The sequence below is a fragment of the Lissotriton helveticus genome, assembly GCF_964261635.1.
Source record: "Lissotriton helveticus chromosome 1_1 unlocalized genomic scaffold, aLisHel1.1 SUPER_1_unloc_53, whole genome shotgun sequence".
Lineage (NCBI taxonomy): Eukaryota > Metazoa > Chordata > Amphibia > Caudata > Salamandridae > Lissotriton > Lissotriton helveticus.
Window position 1 is genome coordinate 1,121,111 of NW_027611696.1, and position 20,824 is coordinate 1,141,934.

General features: G+C 47.5%; 1 protein-coding gene across 1 annotated transcript; it reads right to left on the reverse strand.

Moving 5' to 3' along the window:
• Positions 1-17,017: 17,017 nt before the first annotated feature.
• LOC144806207 (uncharacterized) lies at positions 17,018-19,116 on the reverse strand. The gene has a single exon (XM_078672618.1). The coding sequence runs from the start codon at positions 18,575-18,577 to the stop codon at positions 17,018-17,020; it is 1,560 nt and encodes a 519-aa protein (XP_078528744.1). The 5' UTR covers positions 18,578-19,116.
• Positions 19,117-20,824: the final 1,708 nt, after the last annotated feature.

Below are 20,824 nucleotides of genomic sequence, written 5' to 3' on the forward strand. Positions count from 1 at the left end.
TGTGGAGGCTCTGCAGGGTGAGCGCAGGTCCCGCCCCCTCAATCTGCAGACATGAAGGTGGAGGCTCTGCAGGGCAAGCGTGGGTCCTGCCACTCTCGATCTCCAGACTTGAAGGTGGAGGCACTGCAGGGTGGGATGTGGGTCCTGCCCCTCTATTCTCCGGATATGAAGGTGGAGGCTCTGGATGATGAGCTGCAGGTCCTGCCCCTCTCAATCTCCAGATGTAAATGTAGAGGCTCTGGAGATTGAGGTACACGTCCTGCCTCTCTCGATGTCCAGACAAGAAGGCTGAGGCTCTGGAGGGTGAGGCGTGAGTCCCGCCCCTCTCAATGTCCGGACATGAAGGTGGAGGCACTGCAGGGCAAGCGCAGGTCCTGTCCCTCTCAATCTCTAGACATAATGGTGGGGCTCTGCAGGGGGAGGCCCGGGTCATGACATTCTGAATTGCCAGACATGAAGGTGGAGGCTCTGGAGGTTGAGGTACGGGTATTGCCACTCTCGACATCCAGACATCAAGGTAGAGGCTCTGCAGGGTCATGCACTGGTCCTGCCCTCTCAATCTACAGACATGAAGGTGGAGGCTCTGCAGGGTGAGGTGTGGGTGCTGCTCCTCTCAATCTCCAGGCATGAAGGTGGATGTTTTGCAGGGCAAGCATGGTTCCTGCCCATTTCGATCTCAAGACATGAAAGTGGAGGCTCTGCAGGGTGATGCACAGGTCTTGCCCCTCTCAATCTCCAGACAGGAAGGTGGAGGCTCTGGAGGGTCAGCGCTGGTCCCAACCCTCTCAATCTGCAGACATGAAGCTGGAGGTTCTGCAGGGCGAGCTCAGGTCCCGCCCCTCTCGATCTCCAGACATGAAGGTAGAGACTCTGCAGGGCGTGCGCGGGTATCACCCCTCTCGATCTCCAGACATGAAGGTGGAGGCTTTGTGGGACGAGCTTGGGTCCCGCCCCCTCAATCTGCAGACATAGATTGGGTTTGTGAGAGAGTGCTTAGTGTTCACTCGCCAGCCGTCTGCAGGTCCTGCTGGAGAGAGTTTAGAGTAGATTGGGTTTGTGAGAGAGAGCTTAGTGTTCACTCGCCAGCCGTCTGCAGGTCCTGCTGGAGAGGGTCTAGAATAGGTTGGGTTTGTGAAAGAGTGCTTAGTGTTCACTTGCCAGCCGTCTGCAGGTCCTGCTGGAGAGGGTCTAGAATAGGTTGGGTTTGTGAGAGAGTGCTTAGTGTTCACTTGCCAGCCGTCTGCAGGTCCTGCTGGAGAGAGTCTAGAATAGGTTGGGTTTGTGAGAGAGTGCTTAGTGTTCACTCGCCAGCCATCTGCAGGTCCTGCTGTAGAGTCTAGAATAGGTTGGGTTTATGAGATAGTGCTTAGTGTTCACTCGCCAGCCGTCTGCAGGTCCTGCTGAAGGGAGTCTAGTATAGGTTGGGTTTGTGAGAGAGTGCTTAGTGTTCCCTCGCCAGCTTTATGCAAGTCCTGCTGGAGAGAGTTTAGAGTAGATTGGGTTTGTGAGAGAGTGCCTAGTGTTCACATGCCAACCGTCTGCAGGTCCTGCTGGAGAGAGTTTAGAGTAGATTGGGTTTGTGAGAGAGTGCTCAGAGTTCACTCGCCAGCCGTCTGCTGGTCCTGCTGGAGAGAGTTTAGAGTAGATTGGGTTTGTGAGAGAGTGCTCAGTGTTCACTTGCCAGCCGTCTGCAGGTCCTGCTGGAGAGAGTTTAGAGTACATTGGGTTTGTGAGAGAGTGCTCAGAGTTCACTCGCCAGCCGTCTGCAGGTCCTGCTGGAGAGAGTTTAGAGTAGATTGGGTTTGTAAGAGAGTGCTCAGTGTTCACTTGCCAGCCGTCTGCAGGTCCTGCTGGAGAGAGTTTAGAGTAGATTGGGTTTGTGAGAGAGTGCTCAGAGTTCACTCGCCAGCCGTCTGCAGGTCCTGCTGGAGAGAGTTTAGAGTAGATTGGGTTTGTGAGAGAGTGCTCAGTGTTCACTTGCCAGCCGTCTGCAGGTCTTGCTGGAGAGAGTTTAGAGTACATTGGGTTTGTGGGGAGAGTGCTTAGTGTTCACTTGCCAGCCGTCTGCAAGTCCTGCTGAAGAGAGTCTAGAATAAGTTGGGTTTGTGAGAGAGTGCTTAGTGTTCACTCGCCAGCCGTCTGCATGTCCTGCTGGAGAGAGTCTAGAATAGGTTGAGTTTGTGAGAGACTGCATAGTGTTCACTCGCCAGCCGTCTGCAGGTCCTGCTGGAGAGAGTCTAGAATAGGTTGGGTTTGTGAGAGAGTGCTTAGTGTTCACTCGCTACCCGTGTGCAGGTCCTGATGGAGTGTCTAGAATAGGTTGAGTTTGTGAGAGAGTGCTTAGTGTTGACTCACCAGCCGTCTGCAGGTCCTGCTGAAGAGAGTCTAGAATAGGTTGGGTTTGTGAGAGAGTTCTTAGTGTTCACTCGCCAGCCGTCTGCAGGTCCTGCTGGAGAGAGTCTAGAATAGGTTGGGTTTGTGAGAGAGTGCTTAGTGTTCAATCGCCAGCCGTCTGCAGGTCCTGCTGGAGAGAGTCTAGAATAGGTTGGGTTTGTGAGAGAGTGCTTAGTGTTCACTCGCCAGTCATCTGCAGGTCCTGCTGGAGAGTCTAGAATAGGTTGGGTTTGTGAGAGAGTGCTCAGAGTTCACTCGCCAGCCGTCTGCAGGTCCTGCTGGAGAGAGTTTAGAATAGGTTGGGTTTGTGAGAGAGTGTTTATGTTTATGTTTATGTTTTTGAGATTTTTATTACGCACAAATACCCAAGGGTGTCTCGGCGCATATCGGACTGCCTGGGATGGATAGCTACCAGATTAGTGCTTAGTGCTTAGAGTTCACTCGCCAGCCCTTTGCAGGTCCTGCTGGAGAGAGTCTGGAATAGTTTGGGTTTGTGAGAGAGTGCTTAGTGTTCACTTGCCAGCCGTCTGAAGGTCCTGCTGGTGAGAGTCTAGAAAAGGTTGGGTTTGTGAGAGAGTGCTTAGTGTTCACTCGCCAGCCGTCTGCAGGTCCTTCTGGAGAGAGTCTGGAATAGGTTGGGCTTGTGAGAGAGTGCTTAGTGTTCACTCGGCAGCTGTTTGCAGGTCCTGCTGGAGAGTCTAGAATAGGTTGGGTTTGACAGGGAGACAGTAAAGGTATGGCTGACCTTTTCCATGGAGGGGCACTGTTAGCAGATAAATGTACACACTCTTGCCAGTAGTACTAACAGTGTTGATTGGGTCTTGGCATTGCCCTCAACATTCCTTTATAAAGCTTGTATGTCTTTATTACTTTCATGTTTTACATCTCAAACCTTGATTTCCAAACCTGTGCTGAATATACTCAGCCAGCAGCCCATCTGGACATGGGAGGAGGGGCCTGATCTAGTCACATATTGCGATCAGTGAGGATGATTAAGTGGTGAAGAACAGGTTTGACATTGAAATCCATTGGCTTTGAGTCTCGGTGCCCTCTCCTTTAAGATTTGACTAACCAACAGTGTTACATCAGGCCCCTCACACCTCTCCCATGAGGAACACCCTAGACCGGTGGTCTTAAAACCTTTTAATGCCACGCCCCCAACCCCACAGCGATCGTCGGGCGCCCCTCAGAATTTTTCACAAATATTCTATTCAATTGGCAATGTTTAAATATGTCTAGATTCATTTAAACATTGCAGTTAAGTACTGTTTTAAGAATGCAATCAAACACATGATTGGCAAATATGCTATTCTGGTCAGGCAGGCTTTAATATAGCCTTATGGCCCGCTGACGAGAGCATGCGTCTCAGGCCTGTAACGGGGTCAGGGCCTTTAACGACCGGTGTATCCAGAGGCAGAAGGGCTATAAGGCAATTAGAAGATTCCACCCACTAAGGGTAGAATATTCTAAATTAAAAAGAGAAAAAACATGAAGACAAACATTGGAATGTTGGAGCTCCGGACTTATACCAGCCATTACAAGCCATTTAAGGGCTTTACTACAGTGAACATGTATCTCAATACATAACTGTTGGCAAATTGCCGCTTTGCTATAATTTTATCCGCCCCTCTGGAGTCAGTAACTAGGTGTTTCAGAAATGTATGACCTTTTTATTCTGTACACTGCAGTGAAAGCTAGGGACAGCTGTCTTGTTAATCAACCAAACTACCTTTTAAATTAGTTTGAGCATCCCCAGTGCCTTCCGCCTAGCTTGAGAAGCCAGTTCTCGGTGAACACCCACCATGTCATACAGGACAGGTAGCCAAGGCGATAGGGAGTCATCTTTCTTTAATTGAATATCATTGGTTCACAAAGCCCTCCATACCAAAAGTGCCATGATGGACGGAAGTCTGGCTCTGTGGATGTGCTATTCTCTTTCAGGCATTTTACTGTAACTAAAGGTTTCATTTCCAAGTTATGAAAGTGACCTCGTCCTAGTCTACCGGACATTGACCTAGTGTGTTAGCTTTATAGGTATATCAGCTAGCACCTGTTTTAAAGAGAACCATGGGCAGAAAAAGGTTTACGCAATCAAAAGAACCAAATACAATCATTTTCTTATCACAATTCTCTGTGTAAAATGCTTTGGTTCTCTAAAATTTCCAAATGACTCAGCCTCACTCTAGTAATTATATTCAATTGTATGAATTTTTAGATAGGGTGTCCTGGCTTTAGAAGTACTGGAGTGAATATGTGCCCAAAATGAGGACATTTTAACACAATTCCATACACAGATTTGAGCTGGATAAACTGTGTGATGACAGTGATCCTTGTGCCAATCATCCACACTCGAGGTCATCAGGTAACAAAGACAATCGTCAGCACAGACTAATTACTTATCCCTATCTTGGCTCAGTCCACGAGGGATTTAAGTTCCATTCCAGTCAATTATACATTTAAAGTTAAGCTTCCATAGGACTATGGTATTATTATTCCCCAGAGGAACCAACAGAATTTTCTTTTACAAGTTACTTATGACAACAGCTCAAGCAGGTGCTGCTCAGTAACTCCAGCGGAGGGCTCCATAGATTGATTTTGCTCGAATTTTAGCACCGTATGTTCTCTCTTTTTTTTAAATTCTTTTTATTGTAAAGAACATAACACAGCAATACTGTGAACAACAGCAGTACACCCAGAGTACCAGAGACTTCATCAGGAATTACAACACATACATGTATAATGAACAGGCTATACCACACATTTTATCTAATAATTTTACAGAGGTGTCGCGTCAGTCACGACCATACATTAGCAGATACGAGTTACTCACTCACAGAAGAATGTTCAAGATCACTTTCAGGTGGTGGGAGAGCAAGAAATCGCACGAGTGGACCCCAAATGTCCCTGGGTCTAGACATTACAGGCAATTCTTCAGCATACATTGCCAAGGTTTCTATACAGTAAGCTAAGTATTTCACCCAGCAGTCTATTTTCGGTGGAGCCCCTCTGTCCCACGTGAAAAGCACACGGCGTTTGGCCAACAATAGAGCAATTCTGACAAATCTGCCTACAAACCCCCCTGATGTGAGGAATGTAGTGCAACAGACAGAGCAGGGGTGTGCAAGGTAACCGCAGGCCCATCATGGTGCGCAAATGACTCAGCACGTCCTGCCAGTATTGATTGACCAGATTGCAACTCTAGGCCAAATGCATGAAATCTGCACCAGGAAGTTTACAACGCTTGCAGCCATCTGTGTCCCTGAGGCCGATTTTATATAACTTTGCGGGAGTGTGGTATGTCTGGTGTATAAATTTAAAGTGGATGATCCGCAAGTTACCGTTGGGGGTAAGTCGGCCCTTCAGTTGGCATATTTTCTCCCACTCCTTCCCAGAGATATGAGAATCCAGGACCGTATTCCATTTGTGTACGCTTTTGTCCACCCCCCTGCACGTCTCCTCCTGCACCGCCCTGTAGAGTTTAGTTACTAATTTCTTTCTCGTAGGTAGTACTAGGATCAGCTGCTGGGCCTTTAGTGCCGGTGGCTCCACAGGGAAATCAGGGTAGTGGTCTCGTATGGCCCGCTTAAGGCGGAAACAAGTGAATTGAAAGAGAGGAGATGGGTTCTGTATGTAATATAAGTCGCTATCAGCCATGTAGTGGCCTTCCGGATATAGATCCCCCATATGAGTGATGCCTACTTCCCAGAGGGACCGTAAAGGACCCGCCTCCTGCGTAACTGACAATGCTGCATGAGAAGCCATTGGGCCAATCGCCTGCCACGCTGCTATTGTGGTGTCGATCGTGTTAATTTCTGCTTTGGGAGTGTGCCTATTTGCATATGTTAGTACGCTCCCTAGGGGGGTGGGATAGGCATCTCTGTTCTTCCACTGCTACATGAGGTGTAAAGGCGTGCAGTCTGACCCTGTAATACGCATACTGCGCTTGGGCACAGAGGTAGTATACATAGAAATCTGGTGCCGCGAAACCACCCTTATCATATGGCAGAGTCATTGTTAGCCAGCTAACCCTTGGTTGTCCCGAGCCCCAGACCAGACGCAACAGCAACGATCTCAGTGTTTTGAAGTATTGTTGAGTCATTTTGATGGGTATATTGGCAAACAAATAGAGGAAGCGGGGGAGCACCACCATCTTGATCACGGCGACGCGATCAGTCAGGGAGAGGGGCAGGCGTGTCCACCTATCCACTTGTTGTTCCAAAGTATCGTGTGCGCGGCCGTAGTTTTCCCTGACCACAATCTCAGGGTCCTGGAGTACCCACACCCCCAAATACTTGACCGGTTCAGTCGTCCACTCTAGCGGTTACTCCAAGGATGGACAGGACGTGACCACCGTAAGCGGTATGATAACCGACTTATCCCAGTTAATCGTGAGGCTGGAGAATAGGCCAAACTTTATATATTCACAAAGGACAGGGGACAAGTATTGTTGGGGTTCTCTTACAAACAGGACCATGTCGTCGGCGTACATCGATATGCCAACCAGCCGATGTTTCAAATTAAGTGCTGCTGCTCTATGGGTCTGGCAGATTTTACATGCTAACGGTTCGAGGACGAGAGCAAAGAGAAGGGGGGAGAGGGGACAGCCCTGCCGAGTGCCCCTTTGGATCTGTAGTGGCTCAGAGGTGTGGCCGCCGACACGCACCCTAGCAGTTGTGTCCGTATATAAAATCATAATTCACTGCAGGATGACACTGGGAAACCCCATCCTTCGGAGTACGTGGAACATATATCCCCACTCTATGGAGTCGAAAGACTTGGCCGCGTCCAAGAGGACAGCGGCGGCCGGCAAGTCAGGATTGAGGACATGGAACATGGAGAAGATGGTGTGCAGATTGTGGGAGGTAGATCTATCTGGTATAAAACCGGACTGATCCGGGAGCACAAGGACGGGCATCAGAGGCTGTATTTTGGTAGCTAATATTTTCGCCAGTATTTTTGCATCTATATTAATTAGCGAGAGGGGGCGATACGAGTCGACTGAGGCGGGAGGTTTGTCCTTTTTGAGGAGTGTAACGATAAGAGCCTGCCTCAAGGAGGGGGGGAAGCACCCAGTGTTGTGTGCTTCAGCATTCATTTCTAGAAGATGGGGCACCAGAATGTCCACGTATGCCTTGTAAAATTCTGCTGTTAGACCATCCGGTCCAGGGGCCTTACTGTTTGGGAGAGAAAGAATGGCATCTTTAACATCGGTTTCATCAATGGGAAGGGACAGGTACTTTCTGTGTACATCTGACAGCCACGCACAAGCAATGTCCGACAGATACTCCGTCATGACATCTTCCTCTGTGCCACCCCGCGTGGTGTATAATGCCTCATAGTATTTCCTGAACTACTCAGTCATTGCCTGTGGGGAGAAGTGCTCCGTGCCGCCGCTATCTACAATTTTTTCTACATGCTGGTGTCGCTCCCGAAACAGCAGCTTGGTAGCATGGACTTTCCCTGGTCTGCAATCCTCCCCATATGCCCTAGCCACATGCCTCCCACCCCTGTAGCATGCCTCCGTCTCCGCTAATTCATCGTATTCCTTGAGCCCTTCCCTGATGCTGGCCAGAAGCGTGTTAGATGGCGCTGCACAATACTCTTTTTCAAGCTTCCCTAGTTCTGCTTCCTTTTTGTCAATTTGCCCCCTTATGTCCTTCAGTATACCCGCTGAGGTGACCATGCAGACCCCCCTGATTGGCACTTTAAATGCATCCCATAGTGATGACTATCAACTGACCCAGTGTTCTCAGCAAAATAACACACAATGGCAGTCCTAATTGTGTCTGCAAAGATGGGATCCAGAAGTGCCTCTGCCCGGAAGCGCCACGTGAATGGACGGGGGGGTTAGTGGGAATGCGCAGCCGTACCATTACAGGGTTGTGATCCGACAGCGTGCGGGGCAGTATATGTATGTGCGTGACCCAGTTGTGTGCACCTTCATCTAGTAGCCAATAGTCCAATCTGGACCAACTATTGTGGGCAGGTTTGATATGCGTACCCTCCAAAGCATACTCATTTCGCAGTCTCCAGACATCAACCAGCCCCATTTCTGACATGGCGTCACGTATACATTGGGCGACCTTAAGTGTGCAGGCCCCTGCCGGGTTCGACTTGTCTACCAATGGGTTGAGGTGTGTGTTTAGGTCCCCTCCCCAGACCACCACTGTCTCAGGCCATGAGCGCAGAACAGTAAGCATCTGAATAAAGGGAGTAGGATCATCCACTACCGGACTGTACATATTAATAATGGTGAGGTCCGTCATCCCCAGTTTGCGCTGCACCATCGCACATCGCCCCTCAGCATCTGTATGCATACGCGTGGGGCGGAAGTTAACACCCTTCTGAACCAGGATGAGCACACCACGTGCGTAGGACGAGTAGGAAGAGGCCAATCTGAACCCCGACCACCTGCTTGCAACCTTGGAGTCAGTGTATTTAGTTAAGTGAGTCTCCTGAAGTAATGCGATCTGTATCCTCTGTCTATCCAGATACGACAACACTTGTCTAATCTTTTTCGGCGTGTTGAGGCCACGGACATTCGATATCATGCACTGATATTCTTCACCCATTATCCAAACTAGAGTAGACAACTATAGAATGATCATGCAATCTGCAACACCCTCTAAAGCGCATCATCATATACCAATGCGCATGTCTCAAGCTGCTACATCTCCTGACGTACTCTGTACCCCACCCGACACCCCCCCACCCACTTCAGCAACCCAATCTCGCCAAAGCCCGAACCCTGCAACATCCCCAGATTAAAACACAAAGTAATGATAGTGGGGAACACCCAATTGGGGGACGCAGAGGCGCTCTACATTCCCTATGGCATGGCAGAGGGAGGGGCCGCCTTAGGTGCATACCCACCCAACATAGCATTACAATCAAAGTACAAAAGACAAATATCTTTAAAGCTTATGCATCAAATAGTAACTGGGCTCTATCCCTAGTCATTATAAGCTCAGTCTACAATGTTTCTCGTAGGGCACCAGGAGGCAAGGCCACATGGCCCCCATGTATTTTTGACTGAACACTAAGCATTGTGGGCTGAAAAGAATGGATCTATGGCATCTCCAGGCCCAACAGTATGTGTCCATACTACAGGCAACAATGACAATGTCACTGCATCAGGTTGCCACAAGCAAGCAGAACAACAACCTGAAACAAACCCGTCCCCCAGGCCAACAGGACAAACACAGTAGGCATGGCAATCAAAAGAATTACAATCATATGGCAAAACCAGGCATCGCCTTTGTTATTTGTCCACATCTGATGTGCGCTCTGATGCCCGCTTCTTTCTGCAAAGTTGCTTGGCGTGATCCATGGCGAGCTTAGGATTCGTGAAAATCTTGACGTCCCGGTCCACCGCTATGCGCAACCGAGCAGGATACAACATGGCGTACGGAACCTGTTCCTTCATGAGAAGTTGTTTGACTCCCTGGAATTCTTTCCTGGCCGCCTGCACTGTGGCCGTAAAATCTGGAAAGAAGGACAGTGTGTTGCCCTGATGATTGATGGCACCCTTCTGGCGGGTGATTCGCAAGACAGTGTCTCGGTCCCTGAAGTTCAACAGCCTCGCGATGATGGGCCGGGGTGGAGCCCCCGGCTTTGGGCGTGGTGCCAGGGACCTGTGCTCACGTTCCATGGCAAACATGGGGGAGAAGCATTCAGGCCCACAGATTACTTTAAGTAGTGACTCCACAAAGTCCTCGAGACGACCCACATTCGTAGATTCCGGCAGGCCCAAAATGCGCACATTATTGCGCCTCGAGCGTGCTTCAATGTCATCGTTCTTAGCCTGTATGACCGCCATTAACTGTATGATATTGTTGGTTTTAAACGCCACTTGCTGTAGACCATCCTCAGTGTCCAAAATTCTTTGTTCAGCTTCGCCAAGCCTCGCTGCCTGTTTGTCCAGCTTTGTGGACATGTGATCCATTTGGCCGCTCAAGGCCTCTATCTTCCGATCGATAGATTGGAGGCTAGCCTGTATGGCAGAGAGTGTCTTCTCCAAGGAGGATGGGGCCTGAGAAGCAGATTCTAGCTCAGAGTCAGAAGCTGCGTTCTGCTGTGCCCTGCCACCTTTCCGCAATTCGAACGCGAGCTTCGGCTGATTCTTCTCCGACTTACCCATAATCTCACGTTGTGCGCAACCAGGGGTATCAGCTAAGGTCCACTATGTGCCCACCTCCGCCCCACTGCACGGGTCAAGTGCTCGAAGGGAGCCCTCTCGTGATATTTATATATTCCCACTCCCTGCAGAAGCAGAGTGGTGCCGGGGTATGTTGTGCCCCGAATAGCGACCCGCGAGCGCAATGGCGCCAATATATTCTGGGCAAGTGTGGTTGGGGTGGATGTGCCTCCCGTTAGCGGCAGAGTGCAAGCGTGCAACCTCCAAGTGCTAAAATGGCCGCTGTGCAAGGGAGGACTGCCAAAAGGACGAGGTGGAAAGGCAGCGAGTCCGAGACCTCAGCTCTGAATGTCCACCTTGAGCTGCATATCAACCGATATGTCTGTAGCACCTGTGAGATCTCAAAACGAGCTCCTCTCCTCCCCCATCCTTTATGCCCAAAAACGTGAAGGCCGGAGCGGCCCAGTGCAGCTCACCCAGTCCGGAGCTCCTTCTGCAGCTGATGAAAGGATCAGGGATAGAGGGCCGCCGGGTGCACACAACCCGCACCAGATGAGGGAAGCGATGAGGCAGCCAGGCCGTGCCGCCGACTGTAGCATTCAGGCCTCGGGCCCACTCGGCGGAGCAGGCCGACGGCTGTGCTTATACTAAGCCCCGCTCCTCCCGCAGCAGCCTCCGGGCTCACTCCGGCCGCCGCGGGGTTAAGGTCGCGGAGCAGCTGCACTTGCAGCCCCAGCCCGGCTCCAGTCCTGCAGCCCTCACAGTCGCTCCTCGCTCCGCAGGGCACTATCGTGAGCACGAGCAGGAGCACAGCTAGAGGTGCAGCGGGTCCCTCTCACCGGGCACCGGCCCGCCGCGCAAGTCAGCTTTCTCCGGGGCAGCGGCGAAGACGTCCGCCCCAGACTCGTGGACGCTCTCCCGCCCAGCGCCAGCAGCAGATTTTGGCAGCGTCCGGGTCAGGAAACGATCTCTGCGGAGTTGTCGGGTTGTTGGGCCCACGGTGCTCAGGATTGCTGAAGGATATTCAAGGCGGCCGGCGGAGCAGCACAACTAGGCAGCCATCTTGCCTCACGCCAGGCCATGCCCCCCAGCACCATATGTTCTTACAGGGGTTTTGAGGAACAGCCTTCCTTCCATACTATGAAAAAGCTTAAAACACTCGGTTAGTCCTAGGCATAGGAAGACCGACATTCTGGATATGATTGTGGCATAAACATGTCGACAAAAAAGCCAACCCTTAAATAACCTTAGCTTTATAACTGTTCACTCTTCAAAGTGCTCACAGCTTTCTGAGAAACTCCTTGTACTTGGCTCCTTTATTCCACGTCCATCACAGATACCGTTGTTAAAGATGTAACATAATCTTACACCCAGTATAAAAAGTTGCACTAAATAAGAACCTTAAAAAAAAGTCTCTTTGGAATACAACAAATCTATGTTTACATCCATTTTGTAGCAGAATACATACAAGTACTGAACATTTTATTGCATTTTTATGGATTATTAACAAGGGGAGTGCAAAGCCACAGACATATTTTTAGCTTTCCTAAGAAATGATACATTGGTTGGACAAAAATGACTGAATTAAAAGAAGTGAAGCTCAGGTTTTCGTATCACAAGTAGCAGTTCTCTCTCCATCAACACAGGAAAGCTAGTCCCATCTCAAAGAAACATTGTCAGTCATGTGAACGCCGAAAGCAGAGCCATTCTGAGAGCAATCACACTGTTGAGACAGGACCCCCTTCTAATGCCACCTCTGCCAGACTCCCTGCTGACAGCAGTCACACCTTCGAGACAGGACGCCCTTCTAATGCCACCTGTGCCAGACTCCCTGCTGACAGCAGTCACACTGTCAAGATAGGACCCCCCTCTAAGGCCACCTCTGTCAGACTCCCTGCTGACAGCAGTCACACTGTCAAGACAGGCCCCCCTTCTAATACCACCTCTGCCAGACTACCTGCTGACAGCAGTCACACTGTCGAGACAGGGCCCTCTTCTAATGCCACCTCTGCCAGACTACCAGCTGACAGCAGTCAAACTGTCAAGATAGGACCCCCCCTCTAATCCCACCTCTGCCAGACTCCCTGCTGACAGCAGTCACACTGTCGAGACAGGACCCCCTTCTAATGCCACCTCTGCCAGACTACCTGCTGACAGCAGTCACACTGTCGAGGCAGGACCCCTTCTAATGCCACATATGCCAGACTCCCTGCTGACAGCAGTCACACTGTTGAGACAGGACCCCCTTCTAATGCCACCTCTGGCAGACTCCCTGCTGACAGCAGTCACACTGTCAAGACAGGATCCCTTCTAATGCCACCTGTGCCAGACTCCCTGCTGACAGCAGTCACACTGTCGAGACAGGACCCCCTTCTAACGCCATCTCTGCCAGACTCTCTGCTGACAAAAGTCACACTGTCAAGACAGGACCCCCTTCTAATGCCACCTCTGCCAGACTCTCCTGCTGACAGCAGTCACACTGTCGAGACAGGACCCCCTTCTAATGCCACCTATGCCAGACTGCCTGGTGGCAGCAGTCACACTGTCAAGCCAGGACCTCCTTCTAATGCCACCTCTGCCAGACTCCCTGCTGAAAGTAGTCTCACTGTCGAGACAGGACCCCCTTCTAATGCCACCTCTGCCAGACTCCCTGCTGACAGCAGTCACACTGTCAAGACAGGACCCCCTTCTAATTCCACCTGTGCCAGACTACCTGCTGAAAGCAGTCACACTGTCGAGACAGGACCCCCTTCTATTGCCACCTCGGTCAGACTCCCTGCTGACAGCAGTCACACTATCGAGACAGGACCCACTTTTAATGCCACCTGTGCCAGACTCCCTGCTGACAGCAGTCACACTATCAAGACAGGACCCCCTTCTAACGCCACCTCTGCCAGACTCCCTGCTGACTGCAGTCACACTGTCGAGACAGGACCCCTTTCCACTGCCACCTCTATCAGACTCCCCGCTGACAGCACAAATTATCTTGAGTTTAGGGGAGCAATCTCATTTCTTTACAATCAGCAGTCAAATGCCAAAATCCAAATAATTTTTTATTCTACTACATATAAAAAAACATGTATTTCTTTTTAACATGTAAAAGCTAGTAATTATTGTGTACATTTTATAGCATCGTGATTGGTTCTAGCTATATATTATTTTGTGCAATCAATCTTTTTTTTTTATTTCTTTTGTGGAACAATCATTTCAAAATTTGGCTCCATTAGCCATCTAGAAATTGTCATCCAAGAATGTAAAATGGTGATTTTGCCTGGCTATCAAACAGTGTGAGGCTCTGTGACTTTTGTTAATGAGCCCGTACTGTTGTGCTCAACCTGACTATCACACAACATGCGGCTCATTGACATTTATAAATGATTCTTCACTCTCCTGAAGAGAAGCTGTGTGCTCACCCTGGCTATCACACAGCATGTGGGTCGGAGAGTTTCATTATTCATTTGTATCTGCTGAACAGACACCTTGTGCTCGGCCTAGCAATCACACGGCTGCAGCTCCGTGGCCTTCATTATTGATCGTGAATTCTTCTGAAGTGAGGTACACAGCCTGGCTATCACACAGCTGCAGCTCCGTGACCTTCATTATTGATCCTGCACTCTTCTGAAGTGAGGTACGCGGCCTGGGTATCACACAGCTGCAGCTTCGTGACCTTTATTATTGATCCTGCACTCTTCTGAAGTGAGGTACGCGGCCTGGTTATCACACAGCTGCAGCTCCGTGACCTTTATTATTGATCCTGCACTCTTCTGAAGTGAGGTACGCGGCCTGGTTATCACACAGCTGCAGCTCCGTGACCTTCATTATTGATCCTGCACTCTTCTGAAGTGTGCTCGGCCTGGCTATCACTCAGCTGCAGCTCCGTGACCTTCATTATTGATCCTGCTCTCTTCTGAAGTGTGCTCGGCCTGGATATCACACAGCTGCAGCTCTGTGACCTTCATTATTGATCCTGCACTCTTCTGAAGTGAGGTACGCTGCCTGGGTATCACACAGCTGCAGCTTTGTGACCTTCATTATTGATCCTGCACTCTTCTGAAGTGAGGTACGCGGCCTGGGTATCACACAGCTGCAGCTCTAGCTTTCAGAAACCTGTTTATAACCAAGGGCCTGATTTAGATCTCGGCGGACTGGTTACTCCATCACACAGGTGATGAATATCACATCCGCCGAAATATTAATCCAATTGGACATAATGGAATTCATATTTTGGCGGATGGAATATCTGTCACAATTGTGATGGAGTAACCCGTCCACCGAGATCTAAATCAGGCCTTAAATGTTTCAACTTCTCTGTCTCCTCGGATTTGATTTAATGATGGTGGAAATGATCATCATTTGTTCTACATCAGATCTTTAGAGGTAAATGTTAGCACTGCGAGGGTTAACCCGGAGACCTGCAGCTCACATTCTCCTGCTTCAGAGGTAAATGTCATGCACTGCGAGGGTTAACCCAGAGAGCAGCAGCTCACATTCTCCTGCTTCAGAGGTAAATGTCAGCACTGCAAGCGTTAACCCGGAGAGCTGCAGCTCACATTTTCCTGCTTTCACTTCTGCTTTTCTACACAGTTCTCTGGCCACTGTCACAGAACCATTAATGATGCATAACATGTTCAAAACCACAGCCAGCTCTGAAGAATCTTCATTTTGTGCTTGTTAAATTGTTTTGGGTGAGTTGGGTTTATATGTTTTAGTACTAATCTCCAAAATTAGCTGAAAAAACCCTTGTTAGTCCAAGCATTGTTCATGGTGTTGATTTTACAAGCAGCATGGTCTGGTGTGCTTGGATTTCTTTCGTTAGAACTCTCTCACAGAATAAAAACCAATAATGTGTCTTTATTTTTAGTCCACCTTGTGCTAGTCTCCCAATGGGTTTCCTGATATTTCATGTTTTTCCTAGCTGTAGGGAAATAAACAATAGCAGAGAATAGACATTTTTATAATTTTTCAAATATATGTATTTTTCTTCTTTCCTACTAGTTCAGTCTTCTATCCCCTGCTTTTTATCAGCTGGTATTTGAATGTCCCGCATTCTTGTAATTTTATCAGTTTCTATAATTCCTTAATCTCACAATAACTGCACTTTTTTGCTTCAGTGCACACCTACAGATGGCTGAGTATTATTGATGATGTAATTAAATTATTACCAAATTCACTCAGCTCTACGTTTATTTCTATGTGGGTTAAGTGATGGTGGTGTGCTCGCTGATGTCTTTGTAGGTTTGAAGATTGACTGAAGCTCTTCACACATTCACCGCACTGGAATGGCTTTTCTCCTGTGTGTGCTCGCTGATGTATTTGTAGGTTTGAAGACTGACTGAAGCTCTTCACACATTCACTTCACTGGAATGGCTTTTCCCCTGTTTGTGTTCGCTGATGTTTATGTAGGTCTGATAAGCGACAAAATCTCTTCACACAATCACTGCACTGGAATGGGTTTCCCCAGTGTGTGTTTTCTGATGCCGCTTTAGGTACGATAATTTACAAAAGCTCTTCAGACATTCACTGCAATTATATGGTTTTTCCCCTGAGCGTGTTTGTTTATGATACATTAATCCTGCAGAGAAACTAAAACTACTTCCGCATTCACTGCAATGATATGTTTTTTTCCCCTGTGTGTGTTCTCTGATTTTTTTGAGGTGTGATAGTTGACTAAAACTCTTCAGACAGTCACTGCAATGATATGGTTTTCCCCCTGTGTGTGTTCTCTGATGTTTTTTTAGGTGTGATAATTGACTAAAGCTCTTCAGACATTCACTGCAATTATATGGTTTTTCGCCAGTGTGTTCGATGATGTTGTTTTAGGTTTGCAGATTGACTAAAGCTCTTCTTACATTTACTGCACTTGACTGGCTTTTCCCCAGTGTGTGTTCTCTGATGGTATTTAAGGTCTGAATGGTATGGTTTTTCCCCAGTGTGTGTTCGCTGATGAATCCTTAATGTCGAAGATTCACTAAAGCTACTTCCACATTCACTGCAATGGTATGGTTTTTCCCTGGAGAGTGTTTTCTGATGCTGTTTTAGGTGTGATGATTGACAAGATCTCTTCACACATTTACTGCACTGGTATAGTTTATCCCCTGTGTGATTTCTCTGATGGTATTGTAAGTCTGTTAATCCACTAAAACTCTTCATACATTTAGTGCACTTAAATGGTTTCCCTCCTGTGTGTGTTCTCTGATGCTGGTTTAGGCTTGGTAAATATATAAAGCTCTTCCCACAATCGCTGCACTTATGGTTTTTCCCCGTGTGTGTGTTCGCTGATGATCCCTTAATGATACTGAATTCCTAAAACTACTTCCACATTCACTGCAATGATATGGTTTTCCCCTGTGTGTGTTCTCTGATGAATTTGTAGGACTGACAATTGACTAACGCTCTTCAGACATTCACTGCAATGATATGTTTTTTCTTCAGTGTGTTCTCTGATGGAATTTTAGGTGTGATACATATATAAAGCTCTTCCCACATTCATTGCACTTTAAATGGGCTTCCCCAGTGTGTGTTCTGATGCTGTTTTAGGTGTGATAATTGACTAAAGCTCTTCAGACATTCACTGCAATGATATGGTTTTTCGCCAGTGTGTGTTCGATGATGTTGTTTTAGGTGTGCAGATTGACTAAAGCTCTTCCCACATTTACTGCACTTGAATGGATTTTCCCCTGTGTGTGTTCGCTGATGACGTCTGAGGTTACATGATTCAGTAAAACTACTTCCACATTTACTGCAATGGTATGGTTTTTCCCCAGTGTGTGTTCGCTGATGTTTCCTTAATGTTGAAGATTCACTAAAGCTACTGCCACATTCACTGCAGTGGTATGGTTTTTCCCGGGTGTGTGTTTTCTGATGCTGTTTTAGGTTATATGAATGACAATAGCTCTTCACACATTCACTGCACTTGTATGGTTTTTCCCCTCTGTGATTACTCTGATGGTATTTTAAACCTGCTAATAGACTAAAGCTCTTCACACATTCACTGCACTTAAATGGTTTTTCCCCTGTGTGTGTTCGCTGATGATTCCTTAATGTTGTAGAGTTCCTAAAACGACTTCCACATTCACTGCACTTGAATGGTTTTTCTCCAGTGTGTGTTCGCTGATGTTTCCTTAATGTTGAAGATTCACTAAAGCTACTTCCACATTCACTGCAATGATATGGTTTTTCCCCTGTGTGTGTTCTCTGATGAATTTTTAGGACTGATAATTGACTAAAGCTCTTGAGACATTCACTGCAATGATATGGTTTTTCTCCAGTGTGTGTTCTCTGATGGAGTTTTAGTTGTGATGATCGACAAAAGCTCTTCACACATTCACTGCACTTGTATGGTTTTTCCCCTGTGTGAATTCGCTGATGGTATTTTAAGCCTGATAATCGACTAAAGCTCTTTAAACATTCACTGCACTTAAATGGTTTTTCCCCTGTGTGTGTTCGCTGATGATTCCTTAATGTTGCCGAACTCCTAAAACTACTTCCACATTCACTGCACTTGAATGGTTTTTCTCCAGTGTGTGTTCGCTGATGAATCCTTAATGTTGAAGATTCACTAAAGCTACTTCCACATTCACTGCAATGGTATGGTTTTTCCCCGGTGTGTGTTTTCTGATGCTGTTTTAGGTGTGATGATTGACAAAAGCTCTTCACACATTCACTGCACTCGTATGGTTTTTCCCCTGTGTGATTTCTCTGATGGTACTTTAAGTCTGTTAATTGACTAAATCTCTTCACACATTCACTGCACTTAAATGGTTTTTCGCCTGTGTGTGTTCGCTGATGAATCCTTAATGTTGAAGATTCACTAAAACTACTTCCACATTCACTGCAATGGTATGGTGTTTCTCCTGTGTGTGTTTGTTGATGATGCATTAATCCTGAAGAGGAAATAAAACTACTTCCACATTCACTGCAAGTGTATGTTTTTTCCTTCTTGGTTAGTGTCCCTGAGTCGGGTATGTATTTTTCTACATCTCTTGACTGTGCTGTCTGAAGGGCCAACATGACCGATAAAGCACTTGTGTTATTTTCACACTCCATGTATGTGTGTGGTATTTTGCTCGTTTGCTTTCTGAATAAACTTTAAAGTGCAAAGGTCACCAAATACTCGCCACACTCATAACATGTGCAAGGCTTCTTTGTGGTTGATTGTGTCTTTAGAAAGGATAATGACTCTGCAAGCTTGCGAGTAAAGATCCATCGTCCTTCCGGTCGGTGCACACTGGGACAGTGCTCTGTGTTTTATATAGCAGAACCCACAATTCTTTTAACTTTAGTTAACTGTGCTTTTCGCTGGTTGCTATGGAATAGCCCGAAAGAGTTTACAGTACACTTCTAGCACTGAATGGTGGTCTGATATCACTTTAGGAAGCAGAGCACTGCTGTAACCACCTCATGATCAGAGCTGGTATTGGACATGTTTACACAAGAAGTGGTTGATCAGTGTTGCCTTAATTTTCTAGAGGTCATTTCTTCATCTTGAGGCACGGAGGTGCACCGCTGAGACTCGTAGAACCACCGAATTGTCCTTGACGGTACTCCCAAAATCTGTCAGTTTATGTTCAGGTACGGCAGCCTGCCGGCACTTATGTTTTCCTGAATACTGGAACTCAATGTTTCAGACTTTGCTTTTGCAGAATTACAGCATTATCTTCATTATTCTTAAGCATTTTGTGCAATCAAGGATTGTTTTCTGTCGGATGTAAAGAGATTTAAATTACTTAAATGGAAAATACTGGAATGTGCATATACAATTTTAAATTGATTGTAAAAGCATCTTATTTATTACTATTGTTGAAAATAATGAAGACATATTTAATCATACAGAGATATTTACATAAAAATTCCTTTGAACATGCCACAATCTTATTTATTTCAGCAAAGGTGTTCATAGAGTAACTTAGCAAAAAAAGGGCGCTCGCATAGCACTCATATACTAGTTATAGCTTTGGGTAGATGCATATGGTCAAGATTTTGTTAAAACAAGAACAGCTCTTGGAGTATGCGATGGATCAGGAAGACTCAAAGACAGCAAGGTGGAAATCAGGATGTTGTGCCATACATCAAATCTTATTGTTCATGGAGGTGACTGGTTTCATTCACTACTAACTCTTTTTTCAGGAGGATTCCCTTCGCTCTAGTCTCAAAGCCTGATTACGGGGGCCTTTTGTGCGCTGAGTGTGTTTGGGGCCCATGTGGCGTAAAGGGGCTCTATCTGGCACCTGTAGGCCCTGCATCATGTATCGACCCTCTCCCCATATAACGTTCCTGCCCAATCTAAAATGGCTCAAAAAGGGGGTGGTGATGGACAGAGTATCTGAATTAAGCAGAACACTCCTACCCAGTCAACAGATCAGGGCGTGATCCATCACTGTTTTTTTAGCTCACTGCACCATCCCAGCTCAGAACCTGGCTACATGCAAATTAGTCTGTCCCTGGCCCAGTGCATCATGGCAACAGGGCAGACCAACCAGGCCAGAAACCGGTCCCCGGAAGCTTTTCTCCTTTCCAGTGAAGAATTGGCTTGGTAGTTTGGTCTGCCCTGTTCCCATGAGGCATGGGATCAGACTAATTTGCATATAGCCAGGTTCTGAACTGGGGTGATGCAGTGAGCTAAAAAACGGTGATGGATCAAGCCCTGATCTGTAGACTGGGTAGGAGTGTTCTGCTTAGTTCAGATACTCTGTCCATCACCACCCCCTTTTTGAATCGTTTTAGCCACCACAAGTGTGGAAGGGTATGCTCTGACATGAGTCCCTTGCTCACTGCACCATCAGGATTCAAGCAAGCCGGGCCGAAGATGGCTGTAATGCCAGAAACCGGTCCCCGGAAGCTTGTTTCCTTTCCAGTAAAGAATTGGCTTGGTAGTTTGATCTGCCCTGTTCCCATGAGGCATGGGGTCAGACTAATTTGCATATAGCCAGGTTCTGTACTGGGGTGATGCAGTGAGCTAAAAAACGGTGATGGATCAAGCCCTGATCTGTAGACTGGGTAGGAGTGTTCTGCTAAATTCAGATACTCTGTCCATCTTCACCCCCTTTTTGAATCGTTTTAGGCACCACAAGTGTGGAAGGGTATGCTCAGACATGAGTCCCTTGCTCACTGCACCATCAGGATTCAAGCAAGCCGGGCCGACGACGGCTGTAATGCCAGAAACCGGTCCCCGGAAACTTATCTCCTTTCCAGTGAAGAATTGGCTTGGTAGTTTGGTCTGCCCTGTTCCCATGAGGCATGGGGTCAGACTAATTTGCATATAGCCAGGTTCTGAACTGGGGTGATGCAGTGAGC

What these genes read in the sequence shown, in the direction of transcription:
- LOC144806207 (XM_078672618.1), bottom strand. Translation starts at nt 18,577, where the DNA reads ATGGAGTGTGAAAATAACACAAGTGCTTTATCGGTCATGTTGGCCCTT.